Here is a 20,698-nt window from a genome sequence, read left to right as displayed (position 1 = left end):
CAACTCGGAGGGAACTGATTTGGACAGTATCCATCTTCTGTCACTGGAAGCATCTTAAAATGACAAGTTTGCCGATGCACCAGGGTTAATGACTATGCTTAATTTATATTAACTCCGTGCCCTTAAACTGCCTGGTTCAGTAAGTCCTTGAGATCGGTTGCATGTTGAAATATAGATGGGTTTACTCAATAAGTATATGAGCTGATGCCTTTTCCTTTTTGTTACCACAATGTGTTCTTAAATCAAATAATAATCAATAGAAATAGATGGAAAAACAAAATATTAAGTTATAGATGATTGGTGATTGGAACGGAATGATATAGTTAAAGGGTCAAAGACAGTCTTTTGGTTAGAATTAAGGAAAAATAGTGGAGTATATATTATAGGCCACCAATAGTGGGAAGGTGCTAGAGGAGCAAATTTATAGGCAAATTACAGAAAGATGTAAGAACTACAGAGTAACGATAATGGGGCACCTCAATTATCCTAATATAGACTGGGATAGTAAAGGGCAAAGATGGGGAGGAATTCCTGAAATGTGTACAAGAGAGCTTTCTTGATCAGTGTTTCCAGCCAATGAGGAAGGAAGCAGTGCTGGATCTAGTGAGCATAAAGTGGGGCAAGTGGAGCATGTTTCAGTGGGAGAGCATTTGGGGGACAGAATTCATAATATCATCAGGTTTAGAATAGTTCTGGAAAAGTAAAAGATACAATCCAGCATATAAATACTTAACTGGCCAAAGGTTAACTTTAGTGAGTTGAAAAGATATCTGGCCCAAGTGGATAGGAATCAAAAATTGGTAAGCAAAACAGTAATTGAACAAAGGGATGCCTTCAAAGAGGAGATGGTTCAGATACAGAATAGACACATTCCTTTGAGAGGAAAAGGGAGGGAATCCAAAGCTAGAGTTCCCTGGATGACTAAAGAGACAGAAAAAGGAGGATTATGACAAATGTAAGGTTCATAATACAGTAGAGAACCAAGATTAATAATAGAACGTATAGAGGTGATATAAAAAAAGATATTGGAGGGGCAAAGAGAGAGTATGAGAATAGATTAGCAGCTAACATAAAAGGGAACCCAAAAGTCTTTTAATAAACACATAAATAGTATTAGGGACCAAAAACGAGATAATCTTGTGGAGGCAGTGGATATAGCTGAGGTACTAAATGAGTAATTTGCATCTGTCTTCACTAAAGAGGCTGCTACCAATGTAGCAGTAAAGGAGGAGGCAGTAGCGATACTAGATAGGATTAAAAATAGATAAAGAGGGGTTACTTAAAAGGTTGGCAATCCTCAAAGTAGAAGTGTCACCTGCTCCAGTTAGGATGCATCCTAAGTTACTGAGGGAAGTAAGGATATAGTGGTGATGCCAGATGACTGAAGGATTGCAAATGTTACACCCCTGTTTTAAAAAAGGGGAAGAGGGTTAAGCCTGGCAACTACAGACCAGTCAGCCTAACAATGGTGGTGGGGAAACTTTTAGAGAGAACAATCCAGGACAAAATTAATTGGCATTTATAGAGTATGGCCAATAAATGAAAGTCAGCACGGATTTGTTCAAGGCAAATCATGTTTGACTAAATTGATCGAGTTCTTTGATGAAGTAACGGAGAGGTTTGATGAGGGCAGTGCAATTCATGTTGTGTAAAAGGACTTTCAAAAGGCATTTGACAATGTACCTCATAATAGACTTGTTAGCAAAATTAAAGCCCATGGGATTCATCATCATCATCGTAGGTAGTCCCTCGAAACAAGGATGACTTGCTTCCACGCCAAAAAAGGATGAGTTCACAGGTGTTTCAATGAAGGTCCTAATATTCCAGGTTCTGAACTACATCCTGAAGGGTGGAAGGCGCCTGTGCGTGGATTTTTTTAATGTGTGGTGACCGTTGCACACCAGCCACCACACGGGCTTGACAGAGCTAGGTCTTGGTCCAGTGGCAAGGGTTATCCAAGATGACTGGAGACCTGCTGTGCTGCACGGACCTAGTGCGCACACATATCGCAGTGTTACGGCCCAGGAGCAGCATGGAGGCCCCAACCTGTGTGAGAACACCAGTGGCAGATTGGGGTCATAAAAGGAGCGTCGAGTGGCAGCCTGGGACCAGCGTGGCGGTGTACCACTTCAGGGAACAGCGCGAGCTGGTGCAGGGGGGTGACGGCAGCGAAAAGTGACATCATCAAGGTCCATGGGATTAAAGGGACAGTGGCAGCATGGATACAAAATTGGTTAAGGGGCAGTGATGAATGGTTATTTTTCAGACAGGAGGAAAGTATACAGTGGTGTTCCCCAGGTGTCGATATTAGGACCATTGCTCTTTATGATATATATTATTGACCTGGACTTGGGTATATAGGACATAATTTCAAAGTTTGCAAGTGATACAAACTCAGAAATGTAGTAAACAATAAGGAGGATAGTAACAGACTCCAAGAGGACATAGTCACACTAATGCAAAGTGATATATTTTGGTAGGAAGAATGAGGAGAGGCAATATAAACCAAAGGGTACAATTTTAAAGGGGGTGCAGGAACAGAGAGACCTGAGGCTGTATGTACACAAATCTTTGAAGGTGGTAGGACATGTTCAGAAGGCTGTTATAAAAGCATATGGGATCCTTGGCTATCTAAATAGGGGCATAGAGTACAAAAGCAAGGAAGTTAGGTTAAACCTTTATAAAACACTGGTTAGACCTCAACTGGAGTATTGTGTTCAATTCAGGGTACCACACTTTTGGAAGGATGTCAAGGCCTGGGAGAGGGTGCAGAAGAGATTTACTAGAATGTTACCAGGGATGAGGGGCTTCAGTTATGTGGATAGACTGGAGAAGCTGGTGGTGTTCTCCTTAGAGCAGAAAAGGTTAAGAGGAGATTTGATAAAGGTGTTCAAAATCATGTGGGGTCTGGACGGAGTCACTAGAGAGAAATTGTTCTGATTGGCGAAAGGGTCAGTAACCAGGGGATGCAGATTTAAGGCAATTGAACCAGAGGTGACATGAGGAAACATGTTTTTTTACACAGTGAGCTGTTGTGATCTGGAAAGTACTGTCTGAAAGAATGGTGGAAGCAGATGCTATAGTAACTTTCAAAAGAGAATTGGATAAATACTTGAAGGTAAAACATTTACAGAGCCATGGAGAAAGAGCAGGGAAGTGGGATTAATAGGATAGCTCTACAAAAGAGCCGGCAGAGGCACAATGGGCCAAATGGCCTCCTTCTGTGTTATATCATTCTAACCGTTTAATGATTATATGATTCTAACCGTTTAATATTTAAAAGGGATCTTGACTGTGAGACTTCTGGTCTCCCCTCGCCCCGCCCCCATTACTCTTAAAATTCTATCTTTCTCTGGCAGGTGGTGGTATTTACAATCATTAATCGAACCACTATCTTAACTAATGTGAATAATCAAGCCGGGGAGCTTTTAATCTTATCTTAAAACAGCACCAGTGCTGGCAAAGAACCTTGTATTGAAGTTCTGACAAGTCAGTGAAAATTATAATGCTGCTGCAGTCTGAAAATGGGAATCATTGCTTGCGTCAAACGAGTGGGGTCAGGGTCGGGGTCAGATTTTGCATCTAGCAGCATTTAAGGTGCTTGACTACCAAAGCAGAAAAGGGTCTCTAATTGCAACGTGAAGTGCATTGCGACACAGGCAATGTCTCATTTCATTGCTAATAGCTATGGTACTTGCTGATGCTTTTATGAAATAACAACAGGAGTTGAACCTTTTCGGAGACTGATTTAACTTCCAGTAATTAGCTGTAATATCTTGCAGTGTGCGAACATGTCACTGTGAATGAATGGTTCTTAATGTGTTGGGCACTGGGCTACATTATTCCCATGTTCATTTGTGCAGCATTTTCAAATATTTATCATTGTACATTAAGGTTAAAAGTAAATGGTTGGTAAAAGTAGTTTTGCAGTTTTTCAAAATTTGAGTATTAGTTGAGTCAAGTGAAACATTTCCCTTGTATTGCTGAAAAATACTGGAATGTGTTTAAACTTTTTAAGAAAAACACAATTCAGAAAATGTATTTTTTTTTCATCATTTTACCAAGGATTTCTTGGGGTACATTTAAGCAACAGTACAGTCAGTGCAAAGTGGGTTTGATTTGCACCAATATTAGTTACAAGTCCTGATTTTACAAGACTTTGCCAGCAGCATGGAGCCTCACTGATGGGAGCCTAACCTCAGGCATCTAATTCAGTTTGTTGGGTTTTGTGAGGTGTGTGTCATGAGACAGACATGCAGATAAGCAGAGCTCTAATTTAAATGGAACAATAAGTTCATGAGTTTCGAGAAAGCTCTGTCACAGACTCACACTCCTGCTGCTCCCGGCCTCACAGAAATAAACACAAACTTACCTGTCGGCTCCTCTTTCTGGAGTTTAGAATGTTAAGGGGTGATCTGATTGAAGTTTTCAAGATACTAAGGGGAACTGAGAGGGTAGGTAAAAATAATCTATTTCTACTGGTTGGGGAGTCTAGGACTAGGGGGTATAGTCTAAAAATTAGAGCCAGGCATTTTAGGAGTGAAGTTAGGAGGCACTTCTGTAGGCAAAGGGTAGTAGAAGTTTGGAACTCTCTTCCGCAAACGACAGTTGATGCTAACTCAATTGTTAATTTTAAATGTAAGATTGATAGATTTTTGTTCACCAAAGGTATTAAGGGAAATGGGCCAAAGGCGGGTATATGGAGTTAGGTCGCAGGTCAGCTATGATCTCGGTGAATGGCAGAACAGGCTCGAGGAGCTAAATGGCCTACTCCTGTTCTTACGAACCACCAGTTGATGCTGGGCAGAGCATATGCTGTACATTAGCATTCTACAATGACAGTTTTGGGTCCTCGTTACATTATAAGACCTGATTTTCCTTTTAAATGGGCCTACAGCTTGACTCTGGCGGGCAATCCGTCCGCTCAACGGTAAGTCCAGGAAAAGACTGCGGCGGTCACAGTGATGGTGGGAATCATTCCCTGCTTTTTTCGGGGCAATAAGTCCATGTTTTCGCCGGGTGGGAGACCTCAAAATCTAGCCCTTCAATCGTGTATGAATAGAAAGGGTTAATGTTCAGGTGGTTTCCAATCACATTAGCGGCCATTATTAAGGGAGCAGTCATGATGCCCGAATTATTTGAAGGTCCCAAGAGAATGAATAGTTGGCTGTCTGGAGGCCAGGATCACCCTTTGCATTCAAAGCTCATGAACTCGATTTAGAAATTCGCATAGAGCAGCAGAGCACAGCTCAAATACAATGAGGCCCACGCCACCACCTTGCATACCATAGCAATGCTAAAACAATGCTTCCATTGTTTGAATCACTAAAATGGCTTACTGCTGTACAATCCAGACAGGAACGGTCTCTAAGCTCATCAACATCTGCAAGCTGTACAGTTTTGAAGTGTGGGGATACAGAAAGTTGGTTTTAAGGTACCTGGAGCTGCAGGCCCACAGGAAGAGGATGAGGAATAGGAGGACAGGCAGCGAGTTTGATGATCAAGATTTAAAATGTCCGGTTGTTCCCTTATAGATATTTTAGAATATTGCATTCATTTTTTTGAAGTTTCTGCTCTTTATTATGAGCACTGTGATTTGGATTTATTTTTATGAAAAGAAGCAGAAATTGATTGCAATTTTGTTGCATTAATCTGTAGGTATTTAAAGATAAATTCAACAATTCAGAGACAATGGGATCGGGGAATTGTTGCTGTTATGTATTTGATCTATCTCTGACTCAAGGCATGTAGCTCCCTATTGGGAGAATGTGACTTACTCTTTATGTAAAGGCTGTTATGCAACAGATCCTGGTTAAAGACTAATGATTAGAATGATGCTGCTTGGCAGATTGGGTTAAACTGCAGATTCCTTATCATTCTATGGCCAGGGATTTCTGTACATAAAGGTACATAATTCTAATTGTTGGCACTTGACTGCTGGTTAATTCTTAATGTTGATGGGGCCCTTGCCTGACTCGTAATATTGGGCCTGAAATTGCTGTCGGAGGCTTCCCGCAAGCGGATGCCTCCGAACTGCAATAAATCTATGCACTTATCTGCTGGTCTGGGAGGTACGGAGACTCGTGGTCCTGACCCTCTCCGGATACCCGCGGGTAGAGGCCCACATACCCCAGGGGCGCAAATGGTTCATAAGCACCCTTGGGATCATGTGGGCCAGCCCAACCAATGAAAGAAGGGGGATCCCCATTCATAGGGGGATTCTGAGTGTACGGAATCATCGGAATCACCATAGGTATGAATGGGAATACCTCAAAAATACATGTACACTTAAAATAATTTTTTAAAAATCATGCATTTAAAACGAATCAAAATGGCGTTTAAATAAATAATTAAAACAAAACTTAATCTTTGAAAAATTAATTTACATATTTTAAAGGGTCTAAAAATAAACTTACCTTATTTGACAGGTTTTTAAATGTATAAATTATTGGAAAAAAATGATTTTTCTGCCCTTTAAAAGTTTTATGCTAGTAAAAGCAGGCCTTACGCCTTACGCCTGCTTTTATCAATTATAAGAATTTCATGGGCATTTGCTGGGCAGAAGTTGGGCAAATAGTCCAACTCTCTGCCCGCAGAGGCCCTTTTCTCGGGAATGCGTGCGATCTGTCAAGAAGATTCTTGAAAGAGTTTCCAGGTTTTAGTGCATGCGCTTCGCGTGCCTAAACCTGGAATTTGCGGGGTCCCTACGTGCCACAAATTGTTAAATAAAACCAGTTTAGAAAGTTTTTGTGTAGTCTGAAAGATGGGGACTTTTCAAACTTTGCTTTGCACCAGGTGCTGTTATCCCGCAGAGTGCAGTGCCTTCGTGGTCGGGGACTACCTCCCGGAGCTGGCATTACACGCCTTGTCTAAGTTCAGTGCAAGAGGCTTCACATCCAAATGACACATTTTGCAACAAGGCAAAGGCAAATCTGCTTTGTTCTCAATACAAACTATGTAGCACAACTGGCCTAATTGTTTAATATGGTTTGTTTTGCCATTTTAATATGGTAAGAGATTTTAATTGTCAAATCTTTCTGGTGTAAGAAGAAGCTCCAGCTTGTAATATGGTAACGGCCTCCATTGCATTACTTTTGGGGCTGCAGAACTTTGCAGGGCTGATTTTCCCATGAATGCTTTTACCCTGGATGCAAATCACAGGGGGTAAAAAGACGTCCCCCTTTTATGTCACCCTGGAATTTCCAGGGCTGCCCTGAAGATGAGCAAAAATGCCTGGGTCTGCAATAGGCACAGACAAAGGGCACCATGTAATTAAGGTGGGAGAAAGCAATATAGGTCTTTCGCTCTCATTTTGCCCTTATTGTTGCTATGGCAACCCAGATGAAGATGGCTTTGGGAGCTCTGCACCCAGCCTCTCTCCAACTGGAGATGAACAGCCAGCCAACATGGACTCAAAGGTAAGCCTGCGTTATTTTCCTCTTAATACACATTGGGCCAGATGGCCCCAACCACCGCAGTGATTACCACACAGATTCCAGGAGGTGAGTCTGTACATTGGGGCTGTGTAGATGGGCTGAAGTCGCATCCAGATGGGTTCAGGTTTGTCTAGGTGAGGTGCACATATGTCAGGGGGCAGGGGTCACTGGGAAATTGGCACTAATCATGGTTTCAAAACAAAATGTATTTTCTTTCTAGAAATATATTTTATGCTATTTTTAAAAAATCTGTATTCGTCCGTTAAAATGGCAAATGTCAAAAAAATTGCAGCACCTTCCTGTTGGCTTTCATGAACTCGAAATGTATACAACTTGTGTGTAAAGTGCGTTGAATATTAAGAATACTACTAGGCATTGCAGGACTAAATAAGAACAAAGTCAGGTGTTTTTGGGATGTAGTTTCATTCATAATGCAGATTAGACAGAAACCTTTTAGACATGATGGAGAAATGCCACCACAGTTCTCAAAGAATTAACGGTGCCAGTGTTTGAAGCCTGATGGTTCATGCAGAGTTGTAGCAATATCAAAGCAGAGGCCAGAACATTTGTCTTTTCTAGCACATAGCCCCATATTAGGGATGAAGGCAAGGACGGAGTTAAGCTGGGTCTCCAGAGGGCTGAGGCCTAAACGAATTTGGACCCCAGCCATCCGCATTAAACAAGCGGGCTGCGGCCGCCAATCGACTACTCCAAATACAGCTCGCTGGTCAGGGCTTTAGGACCCTGATTTGCATGTGCAGGATGCCCAATGACTATTTCAAGTGGGTGCCATGCCCACCTAGAAGTCACTGGAGTCCAGTTTGGCAGCTAGTGCAGATTGAGCGTATAAATGACAATAATTAAGTTGTTGACATGGGAGAAATTGATAACATGAACCAATCCTGCCGTTTCATTGTTCTGATTTGCATGTATTCTGATTCTAGTAATGCAATAGATGCGTTGGCCTTGAAATTCTGCTGAGGTTCCACAATTCACCCTCTGACATTATGGCAGGAGACCAGTAGAAACCCCACGGAATTTCAGGGCTCTTGTCTTCCTGCAGAGTCAAATTTATAACCTTTGAAGTGGGAGTAATATGGATTTTTATGTTTACAAAATAAAATATATATCTCTTTACAAAAGTGCTTGCAGATTTGCAAGATGAGTTTATGTGGTTGGGAAATATTCACAGGTTTTTTTCTGGTTGCAAATATACTGCAAAATGTGTTGCGTTTAGTAAGTGCTCATTTGCTGGAAACATGCTGGGTTTTTTTTCATTTTTTTTCTTTTATTGAAGATTTATTCCTAGAACATTGACTTGGAGGCATTCTTGGCTAGTTGCTTTTCTTGTGCTTTTTAGCTGTCCTTTGCCAATGTAGAAATTGCCACTTTTATAGGAAACTGAATAAAAAGAGCCATTGGCTTCTGTAAATTGTCTGCAGTTATTTTGAAAGCCATATAGTGCTGGCAGCGGAGCCCGAGCATACTTGACACAAAGGAAACAGTGGAATAGCAGGTGACCTAGAAAGTCCCACGAGAAAGAGGGTAACTTATCTATAAATCTTATTCTTGGACTAGATGGACACTCAGATGAAAAAGTGGTGCGAAACAGAATATTATTAAGTAGCACCAAACTGCCTTGATGAACTCAACAAGATTGTCGAAACCAATACAGCCAGAAATCATGCTTTGGTTAGGCATTTAAAGGTCACACCATTGTCAAGTGCTTTTGCAACTTTGGTTTTTCCAATGCCTAAAGTGCATCACCCAGGAACTTGCATTACACTGCATGGAACTGATTCTTCCCATTCCTTGCAATGTGTGGTCTGCCTGCCATGACCTGAACCCATCTGCATTTACAGATTCATATCATTGTCATGTCCATGGTGCAAACCTGCTCGGTGCAGGGTCTAGCATCTAGAAACTGAGAAGCCATCAGTAGCAGGAATGGCCACTGGCTATGGGCCTTCTGTTCATAGTCCAAGAACAGCAGCCTAAATCCGCCAGGCATGAAAATCTCCCAAGAAGGTTGAAAAAAAAAGGTTTTGCTTACATGTTTACCTAGCCTCGCAGATTCTCTTAACCAAACACTTCTGGCCTCTCTCAGGAAGGGTGCCCTGCTGGAATTGGAGGAGGAAATTGAGGGGAAACCTTCTCCGACTTCATTATTATATCTGCCCTACGTTTGCACCTGCCGTCAACACCATTACTCCGTCCTCCCTCTCTCTCTCAATCCTGGAAATCCTGGGGCAACATAAACTGATGGGGACCCAGTGCTATTGAAGACTATTGCCCTTCTGTGTCAGATGATTCCTGGTTTTCAGTGGAGAAAAATTCTTTGTCTTTTTCTCACAAACAACAACAGCACATTCAGCATATCCTTAACATGCTTGCCTTTCTGTCTGAGCATTGAAGTGGACAGTCCTTACCCATGTTTGCATGTAACCACTGTCCTAGTGGGTTCAAGTCTATCATGATCCCATCCTGGAGTTTGTAACTTAAAGTCTCTAGTGCTGCAATGGGAGTATTCATGAGAGAAGATGTGCTAGGACCATTTGTAACCGAGTGCCCCCTGCAAATGCCACTGGTATTGCAATGTGCTGAATAGCAGACTGCAGTGCAGACAAATGACAAGTGTCAGTCGTGATTCAGTGGGGAGCACTCTCTTGTCACTGAGTCAGAAAGTTGTGGGTTTATGTCCTCACTCCAGAGACTTGAGCACATAATCCAGTTGGACACACCCAGTGGAGTGCTGCACTGTCAGAGGTGCCGTCTTTCAGATGAGACGTTAAGCTGAGGCCCCGTCTGCTCTCTCGGGTAGTTGTTAAAGATCCCATGGCATTATTTTGAAGAAGAGCAAGGGAGTTTTCCTCGGTGTCCTGCCGGATATTTATCCCTCAACCCACATCACTAAAAACAGATTATGTCGCCATTAGCACGTGGCTGTTTGTGGGACCTTGCTGTGCATAAATTGGCTGCCTTGTTTCTTACATTACAACAATGACTGCACTTGAAAAGTACTTCATTGGCCATATAGCGCTTTCACCTTCCATTGCTGTGTTCAAGTAGGCCAAGTGACTGCTCATTACAGTCCCACTGCACTACCACTCTGTTTGAAAGCAGGTATATTAAGGTCTGTATCCCCCTATAGAGAGTAGGAACATTCATCATATTGTTTGTCTGCCCTGTATCACCGGTCCTTCATCAGTTCCTGCCACTGCTTGCTTTTCATCACCAATGTTTGGTGCCACACTGTGATTCCTTCTCAACCTCATTGTCTCCTTCCAGTATATGTGCATCTGTGCAGGTGATTCATTCAAGGGTGAGTAATGACCGTTGGTGTTCTGACAAGTGTCTGATTTTCCTTGATTTGTGAAGAGAGCAGGTGCCACATTACCTGTTTTATGATGTATTTGGGCACAATCACTGTGTTGACACATTGATGCAGTGTATCATGCAAATCAAAAAATTTGAATTGCTTTATATATATCACAAGTTCTGTGCTGTCCTCCAACCTCCATAGATGCCAGGCTTTCCAAGCATCCCACCCAAATAGCTCAACAATAGCTTGCGCATACGCCCTACGAGTCCACCACCTCTTCCAGTCTGCGCCCTTCTATTGTATGCTAGGTTGCCTTTAAACAGAATAGGTGAGATGCAGTTGTTTGGCCCATGGAAACTGCTTCCTGTAGTAGATTCTATCTCCCTTTGCGGCACATATAATATAATTTGCATAGCAGCTAATTTCACTTCTATTTTCTTGCTGCTGCCTTAGTAACAGTTCCTTGTATCAGTGTTTGTTTTTGCATATATGTTTCACAATGCAACTTTTCAGTCAGTTCGTACTCTACTACTGTTACAGTAATATTCATATTTTTCTTTTGTGCTGTATTTTAAGTCATATGATTTGATCTTACTTCCTACCATGTACTTTTAGTCATTAGCACTTAGTTAACCATTACTCCCACACTTGCCTTCTCCCCACATCTTTGGGCTATCTTTACAAAAACAACTTAGCATTTATATAGCACCTTTAACGTAGCAAAAACTGTCCTAAGTTGCTTCACAGGAGCATAATCAAATAAAAATTTGATGCCGAGTCACATAAGAAGATATTAGGATAGGTGAGGGTCAAAGAGGTAGGTTTTGAGCAGTGTCTTAACGGAAGATAGAGAGGCGGGGAGGCTGAGGGAGGGTGCCTCACATGGCTTAGTGTCAAATTTTGATTGATTACGCTCCTGTGAAGTGCCTTAGGACATTTTACTACATTAAAGATGCTATATAAGTGCAAGTTGTTGTTGTTGTTGAGTACCTTTTGAAAAGATTTGTGAAACCAGTCAGCATGCTTCTGTTTGGGACCTTTGACAAATGAAGTGGCTGGAACTAAGAAAAACAGTGCTTGGCAGAATTTACTTTAATGAGAAGTGGATTAAATATACTTTTATATTGTAGTTACTGTAAAATGTGACATACTTAGCACCTGTCAATAATTTTCTTGCCTCGCCTTGGCTCCGGCCTTTAAAAATATAAATTGGTCCTTAGCGCTTTATGTTGTATAATGTCTAGTGAGGCTTTTTTCTGTTTTCTTGCCAGCTCCATGGTTACATGGAAAATGAACCTCTCACTCTACAGCTGTTCATTGGGACAGCAGACGATCGCCTGTTGCGACCACATGCCTTCTACCAGGTTCATCGAATCACTGGAAAGACCGTTTCCACGACTAGCCATGAAAGCATCCTCAGCAACACCAAGGTGCTGGAGATTCCACTGCTTCCAGAAAACAATATGAGAGCAAAGTAAGTCTCCTTCCAAACACTTCTTTAAAAAAAATCTTTTGTTCGCAGTTTCCATCAGTTTGGTGAAATTTGAAATAACGCAGTTATAACCTAGAATCATTCCTGTCGTGAAGTAAAATGTTAATGAAAGTTTTGGAGTTAAAATGATTCTTCCCCTTCCTCATCTCCCACAGGAGAAATCTCCTAGTATACATTATTGATTTCTCAGCTATATCTTCCCTTGGGTGGCAACAGTTTGCCCCCCAACCCCCACATGATTTCCAAATAAGCTGAAGCATCAGAATTAGAACATTTTTGAGGTTAGTTTCAATTTGAAAACTTTTTTTCGGCGCAAATTGTGCTGAAAAAAACAACGCAATCGAATGGAAACTCCAGGCCTATTTATTTTCCTGGAATCGAAAAGACTTGATGTTTAGGGTGATCTCTTGTAAACTTTTTTCCAAATTCTTTCACTGTAAATGTACAACCATCTCTCACTTTCACACCTTGCAGCCCACATTAGACATTATAAACTCATGTCTATTAAAACAGTTTACCTTCTGAATTGCTATGGCAACACCATGGGATATCAAACATTAGTTTGTTCAACCTACAGTAGACAGACACAAGGCGTTGCACATTGAAAAGTTTAATTACTGCAGCATGGATCCAAGGCAAAGCGGTAAGTTGGATCCAAAATTGACTCCGGGGCAGGAATAAAGTGTAATGGTTAATGGATGTTTTTGTGACTGGAAGGCTGTTTCCAGTAGGGTTCCGCAGCGCTCAGTGCTAGGTCTCTTGCTTTTTGTGGTATATATCAATGATTTAGACTTGAATGTAGGGGTTATAATTAAGAAGTTTTCAGATGATACTAAAATAGGCTGTATGGTTGATAATGAAGAAGAAATCTGTAGACTGCAGGACGATATCAATGTACTGGTCAGGTGGGCAGAACAGTGGCAAATGGAATTCAATCCAGAGCAGTGAGGGGTAATGCATTTGTGGAGGGCTAACAAGGCAAGGGAATACACATTAAATGGTAGAACACTGAGAAGTGTAGAGGAACAGAGGTACTTGAGTGCATGTCCACAGATCCCTGAAGGTAGCAGGCCAGGTAGATAAGGTGGTTAAGAAGGCATGCAGTAGACTTGCCTTTATTAGCCGAGGCATAGAATGCAAGAGCAGGGAAGTTATGCTTGAACTGTATAAAACACTAGTTAGACCACAGTTGGAGTACTGCGTGCAGTTCTGGTCACTGCATTACAGAAAGATGTGACTGCACTAGCGAAGGTACAGACGAAGTTGCCTGGACTGGAAAATTTTAGCTATGAGGATAGATTGGATAAGCTGGGATTGTTTTCTATGGAACAAAGGAGACTGATGGGAGACCTGATTGAGGTGTATAAAATTATGAGGGGCTTAGATAGAATGGATAGGAAGGACCTATTTCCCTTAGCAGAGGGGTCAACAACCAGGAGGCATAGATTTAAAGTAATTGGTAGATGGTTTAGAGGGGATTTAAGGGGAAATTTCTTCACCCAGAGGGTGGTAGGGATCTTAACCTCACTGCCTGAAAGGGTGGTGGAGGCAGAAACCCTCACCACATTTAAAAAGTACCTGGATATGCAGTTGAAGTGCCGTAACCTACAGGGCTACGGACCAAGAGCTGGAAGGTGGGATTAGGTTGGATAGTTCTTGGTCGGCTGGCGCGAATACAATGGGCCGAAATGGCCTCCTTCCATGCTGTAAATCTCTATGATTGCATCATTTGCAGGTTCTGATCCCAGCAGTAAGTGGCCACTGAAACTTAACTGAAAATCGATCACAAAGATCACCTAAAGTTACAGCATAGATGGTGTTTTGCATAACACTGCCTTTGGGAGCAGTACATAAGAGCATGCTGATATATGTGAATGAAGAAGCCATTATCTGCAATACCAAGACATTCTGCAGCTGCCAAAAGACAATATGAGGGGTGATTTTTCTGTGTTATTTGTAGTGAACTCGTCAACAAGTTCTTTATGCCATATTTATGATCTTGCTGCAGGTAACAAAAATAAACTCTTCCCACTCTGACTACAATTTAGAGGTCTGTCATGGCTCAGTAGTAACACACTCACCTCTGAGTCAGAAGGTAGTTCAACTCCTATTCCAGATTTTGAGCACAAAATCTAAGCCGACACTCCCAGTGCAGTACTGAGGCAGTGCTGCACTGTCGGAGGTGCCATCTTTCGGCTGAGGCCCTCTCCGATAGATAGATGTTAAAGATCCCATGGCACTCTTTTGACGAAGAGCTGGGGAGTTCTCCCCTGTGTCCTGCCCAATATTTTTCCCGCAACTAACATCACTAAAACAGATTATCTGGTCATTATTATTATGTCTCAAATAAAGCAATATGACTGAGTATTGTAGACTTGAGTAAGTGTGACCTTAGTCTCTTTATTCTGACTCCAGAGTGCCGGCACAGCATGGGAGGCCTGCTTATATGCAGTGCTCCCAAGGGATGCAGGGATCCATTGAGACTCCAACAGATGCGTCCTCTGGTGGCAGTAGAAAGCTGGTTACAAGGTGTTGCATACATAACATCACTACCCCCCAAAGTCAGTAGCACACTTATTTACAGGGTGAGACGATCTGGGGCTTTCTGCTCCTTGTCGATCGTCTTGGTACAAATACAGTTGCAGGTGAGTTGGTTGGGCCTTCGTTGGCCTGATGCATAGCTGGCCTTGCTGGGCTGCTGGGGATGATGAGTTCAGCTTCGTGGACAACTGTGATGTCGGTTACCACTTGTGTGTGTATCGGAGGGTCGAAGTTGGTGATATCTTCTTCAGTTTGCTCGTGGCTGTCTGTGAATCGTAGTTTGGTTTAGTCCAAATGCTTTCTATAAGTTAGTCCATTTGCAAGTTTGACCTCAAACACTCTACTCCCTTCTTTGGCTACGACAGTGCCAGCAAGCCATTTGGGACCATGTTCATAGTTGAGTACAAATACAGGGTCATTGACTTCAATATTGCGTGACAAATTTGCGTGATTATGGGTACATGCTTTGTTGATGCCGCCTGCCCTCGACATGATCATGGAGATCAGGGTGGACTAGAGAGAGCCTTGTTTTGAGTGCCCTTTTCATAAGCAGTTCGGCAGGGGAAGCCCCGGTGAGTGAGTGGGGTCTTGTACAGTAGCTGAGCAGGACTCGGGACAGGTGGGTCTGCAGGGAGCCTTCTAACACATATTTCAAGCTTTGCTTGATGGTTTGGACTGCCCGTTCTGCCTGGCCGTTAGATGCGAGCTTGAACGGAGCAGATGTGACGTGTTTGATCCCATTGCGGGTCATGAATTCCTTGAATTCGGCGCTGGTGAAGCACGGCCCATTGTCGCTGACAAGGACATCAGGCAGGCCGTACGTGGCAAACATGGCTCGTAGGCTTTCGATGGTGGCAGTGGACGTGCTTACAGACATTATTACACACTCAATCCATTTTGAATAAGCATCCACAACAACCAAAAACATTTTGCCTAGAAACAGGCCAGCGAAGTCAATGTGGATCTGAGAACACGGTTTGGAGGGCCATGACCACAAATGTAGCGGTGCCTCCCTGGGTGTATTGCTCAGTTGAGAGCAAGTGTTGCATTGGCGCACGCAATACTCCAAATCTGAGTCTATGCCGGGCCACCACACATGGGATCTGGCTATAGCTTTCATCATTACTATGCCTGGATGGATACTGTGTAGGTCGCGTATTAACGTTTCCCTGCCTTAGGCAAAACCACGCGATTACCTCACAAAAGACAGTCTGCCTGTATGGACATTTGGTTTTTGCGCCGCTGGAATGGCTTGATGCATCTCCGCTGGGACACTGGACCAGCTCCCATGGAGGACACAGTTTCTTTACTAAGGAAAGTAAAGGATCCTGGCTGGTCCAGGTCCTGATCTGGCGGACCGTAACGGGTGATTTTTCGCTTTCAAATGAATCCATCACCAAGAGCAAGTCTTACAGGCTGTGCCATTTCCACCCCAGTGGTGGGCAATGGTAGCCGACTGAGAGCATCAGTGCAGTTCTCTGTGCCTGGCCTGTGGTGAATTACATAGTTATATGCAGACAGCGTGAGCGCCCATCTTTGGATGCGAGCAGAAGCATTGGTATTAATAACTTTGCTCTCTGGGAATAGCGATATGAGCGACTTATGGTCAGTTTCTAACTCGAACTTAAGCCCAAACAGATACTGGTGCATTTTTTTCATCCCATAAACGCATGCCAGAGCTCCATTTTCAATCATGCTGTAGGCCCTTTTGGCCTTGGACAAACTCCTGGATGCATAAGCGATCGGTTGCAATGTTCTCAATTCGTTTACTTGTTGAAACACACACCCGACCCCATACGAAGACTCATCGCAAGCTAGCACTAAACGTTTACATGGGTCATACAGAACAAGCAGTTTGTTGGAACATAACAGATTTCTGGCTTTCTCAAAAGCAGTCTCCTGTGATTTCCCCCATACTCAGTCATCTCCCTTGCGTAGCAACACATGTAGAGATTCTAGCAAGGTACTTAACCTGGGTAGGAAATTACCAAAATAATTGAGGAGTCCCAGGAACGACTGCAGCTCCATCACATTCTGTGGTCTTGGCGCGTTCTTGATGGCCTCCGTCTTGGCGTTGGTGGGTTTGATGCCGACTGTCGTGATCCTTCTCCCTAAGAACTCGACCTCTGGCGACAGGAAAACACACTTCGAACATTTCAACTTGAGTCACACACGATCTAGCCGACTCGAACCTCTTCCAGGTTCTGCAAGTGTTCAATGGTGTCCCGACGTGTGTGATCAATACGTCGTGCTGGAAAACCATGGTGCACGGAACCGACTTTAGCAGTTTTTCCATGTTCCTTTGAAAAATAGCCGCGGCCGATCGAATCCCAAACGGGCATCTATTGTAGATGAACAGACCTTTGTACGTGTTGATGCAGGTGAGGCCTTTCGAAGATTTCGCCAGCTCCTGCGTCATGTAGGCCGAGGTCAGGTCCAACTTGGTGAACATCTTCCCTCCTGCCAGCGTCGCAAATCAGTCGTCTGCCTTGGGTAGCGGGTACTGGTCCTGCAGCGAAAAATGGGTAATCGTTACTTTATAGTCCCCACAAAATTCTGACCATGCCATCGCCCTTGAGAACCGGAACAATCGGACTGGCCCACTCATTGAACTCAACCGGCGAGATGATGCCCTCTAATTGCAGCCTGTCCAGCTCGATCTCCACTTTCTCTTGCATCATGTATGGCACCACACATGCCTTGTGGTGGATGGGTTATGTACCGGGTCAAGTGGATCTGCACCTTTTCCCTAGAGAAATTTCCGATGCCTGGCTCAAACAACGACGGGAACTTGCTCAAAACCTGGACACATGAGGCGTCGTCGACGGACAAAAGCGCTCGGATGTCGTCCCAGTTCCAGCGGATTTTTCCCAGCCAGCTTCTGCCGAACAGTGTGGGGCCATCTCCTGGTACAATCCATAGTGGTAGTTCGTGCACCGCTCCATCATAGGAGACTTTTACTGCTGCACTGCCAATTACAGGGATCAGCTCTTTCGTGTAAGTTCTCAGCTTGGTATGAATAGGGCTCAGCTTTGGGCCTTTGTGCCTTGTTGCACCACAGCCTCTCGAAGGCCTTTTTGCTCATGATAGACTGACACGCACCCGTGTCCAATTCCATGGATACTGGAATTCCATTTAGTTCAACTTTTAACATGATCGGTGGACATTTTGTGGTGAAGGTGTGTACCCCGTACACTTCTGCCTCCTCGGTTCGAGTCTCTAGTTCAGTTTGATCCACCATGGATCGATCTTCCTCTGCAACGTGGTGGTTTGCAGGGTTTGCAGCTCGTCTGCACATTCATTGGAAGTGTCCCATTGTTACACAGCCTTTGCACGCATCGTGTTTGAAGCGGCATTGATGGGCTTGATGATCACCTCCACCGCGCCAACAAGGTGATAATTGCCTCGCATTCACACTTGATGGCAGACTCTGAGTCATCTGAGGTCGTGCAGCTGCAGGCGTGTATGTTCTGCCATATGCATCCCTGCCTGAAAACGATGTTACTTTGTGTACAGTACTTGCTGATGCATCTTTATGCTGCGAAATTTGTTTAGTGTTATCGTTGGTGGACATAAATGCCCGGGCTATCGTTATGGCTTTGCTCAGGTTTGGTGTTTCAACAGTCAATAGTTTGCGAAGGATAACCTCATGGCCAATGCCAAGCACAAAAAAGTCTCTTAGCATTTGCTTCAGGAATCCCCCGAATTTGCAATGTCTTGCAAGGCGCCTTAGTTCAGCGATGTAGGTCACCACTTCCTGGCCTTAAGACCGTTGACATGTATAAAATCGATACCTTGCCATCAGAACGCTCTCCTTCAGATTTACGTGCTCCCGGACCAGCGTATACAGTTCTTCATACGATTTGGTTGTTGGTTACACCAGAGCAAGAAGATTCTTCATGAGACCATAGATTGTTGCCCCGCAGACTGTGAGGAGGATCGCCCTTCGTTTGACAGCATTCTCATTCCCTTCCAGCTCGTTGGCCATGAAGTATTGGTCGAGTCGCTCCACGAAGGCTTCCCATTCATCACTTTCTGATAATTTCTCCAGGATACCAACAGTTCTCTGTATTTTCGCAAATGGTTCGTTATCTATTATTCGTCGCCAGTTGTTATGTCTCAAATAAAGCAATGTGACTGAGTACTGTAGACTTAAGTAAGTGTGACCTTAGTCTCTTTATTCTGACTCCAGAGTGCCGGCACAGCATGGGAGGCCTGTTTATATGCTGTGCTCCCAAGGGATGCTGGGATCCCTTGGGACTCCAACAGATGTGCCCTCTGGTGGCGGTAGAATACTGGTTACAAGGTGTTGTATACATAACAATTATCACTTTGCTATTTGCGCAAGTTGGCTGCCACATTTCCTACATTACAACAGTGACGACACTTCAAAAGTACTTCATTGGCTTTAACATGCTTTGGCACATCCTGATGTCATGAACGGTGCTATATAAGAACATAATAAGAACATAAGAAATAGGAGCAGGAGTAGGCTATACGTCCCCTTGAGTCTGCTCCGCCATTCAATCAGATCATGACTGATCTGATCGTGGACTCAGCTCCACTTCCCTCCCTACTCCCCATAACCCCTTATGCCCTTAACGTTTAAGAAACTCACCGCCGGAATATCGCAGGAGTGGAATTTGCAAAATGGTGACCATTCGACTAAAAATCAGTAGCCATTCCACTCCACGGCATGGCTGCTGATTTCCGGCAGTAACATGCCTTAAGGGTAGGGAAAATTTCGTCCCCTAGCTTCTTATTTCAGAGGATGGTGCCAAAATGTTAAAAATTGTCACGTATTAGTTCTCCCTAGATTTACTGTTAAAATAGTTCGGTTGTTCCACACATTTAATTAATGGAGCTAAAATTCCGGTCGGAGGCTTCCTTCTGACGAACGCCTCCGACCCGAAAGTTTTTTGCAAAAGTTTCTGGTGGTCCTGGAGCTGCCTTTGCTTCCGGTCGGAGACCTTCATTCCATGCGCAGCGTTCGGGGAGAGGACTTCCTCGCACGCACAAAAAAGCTGGAGTCATGTTGGCTTGGACCACCAATCACTCTGCTGTATTCTCATTTATAATAATGGGAACTCCGTTTTTACAAGTTCCCATTATTACCAATGAGAATAAACCCCTAAAACACAGAAATACAACATAATAAATAAATAAAACACCTCCCATATTTAAAATTAATTGAACTTAAAGTTCAATACATAGAGAAAAAAAATATTAAAAATTTTTTTTTTTAATGTGTTTTAATATGGTTTGAAATAAACTTACCATAATGGACAGGATTTTTAACATAAAAATGTGTTTTTTAATTTAATTTTTATATGTTTTAAAACTCTTACGCTGGTTAAAAAGTAAGCTGTGCGCCTGCTTTCACCAGGTGTCAGAGTTTGAAGGACATTCGTTGGGCAAATACTTCCGCGCGAAGGTCCTTCTCCTGGGGATGCGGAGAAATCTTGACAGATGGAAAAGCCGGTTTTCGGACATGTGCATCGCGCCCCGAAAACCAGCTTTTGCGTGGCCTCGCCGGGTCCGTGCGCACTTTGTACGGACCCAGTGAGGCCGGAATTTTAGCCCCAATGTTTAGCTGAACCTCTGTCATTCCTTTAACATTGCAATAAAAATATGTTCTCTTTTTAGTCCGAGTGCAACTAACTTTCTTGCAACAGTTGTACTAGTCAACACTTTACTGAATCAGCGAGCTGATGTCAAGTTACAACTCCGGCTAGGTAAAAGTGGTGAATGGAACAACTGTTGGAAAGATGTTGGACTGGATTTTGGGCATTTTAGATTTCGGGGCGTTAAAGTTAGCAGCCGAAAATAGTTTGCGCCTCAATTGCAAATTTCAGTGTTACAAAACGGTCTTTGTGCACCTGAGCCAAAACTTGCGGCGGTAAAGAA

The 20,698-nt window shown here is 43.4% G+C and overlaps 1 protein-coding gene across 1 annotated transcript in view; it reads left to right on the top strand.

Annotated features, from left to right (window-relative positions):
* nfatc1 (nuclear factor of activated T cells 1) overlaps positions 1-20,698 on the top strand; it is a 334,609-nt gene that overhangs the window by 58,653 nt on the left and 255,258 nt on the right. Inside the window, exon 4 of the mRNA XM_070888572.1 lies at positions 12,030-12,232. Coding sequence (XP_070744673.1) covers positions 12,030-12,232 — 203 coding nt within the window. The remainder of the gene's footprint in view (positions 1-12,029; positions 12,233-20,698) is intronic.

Source organism: Pristiophorus japonicus, chromosome 1 (assembly GCF_044704955.1).
Source record: "Pristiophorus japonicus isolate sPriJap1 chromosome 1, sPriJap1.hap1, whole genome shotgun sequence".
Taxonomy (NCBI): Eukaryota; Metazoa; Chordata; class Chondrichthyes; family Pristiophoridae; genus Pristiophorus; species Pristiophorus japonicus.
Note: the sequence above shows the minus strand (reverse complement) of the source record. Positions and strands in the feature narration are given on the sequence as shown.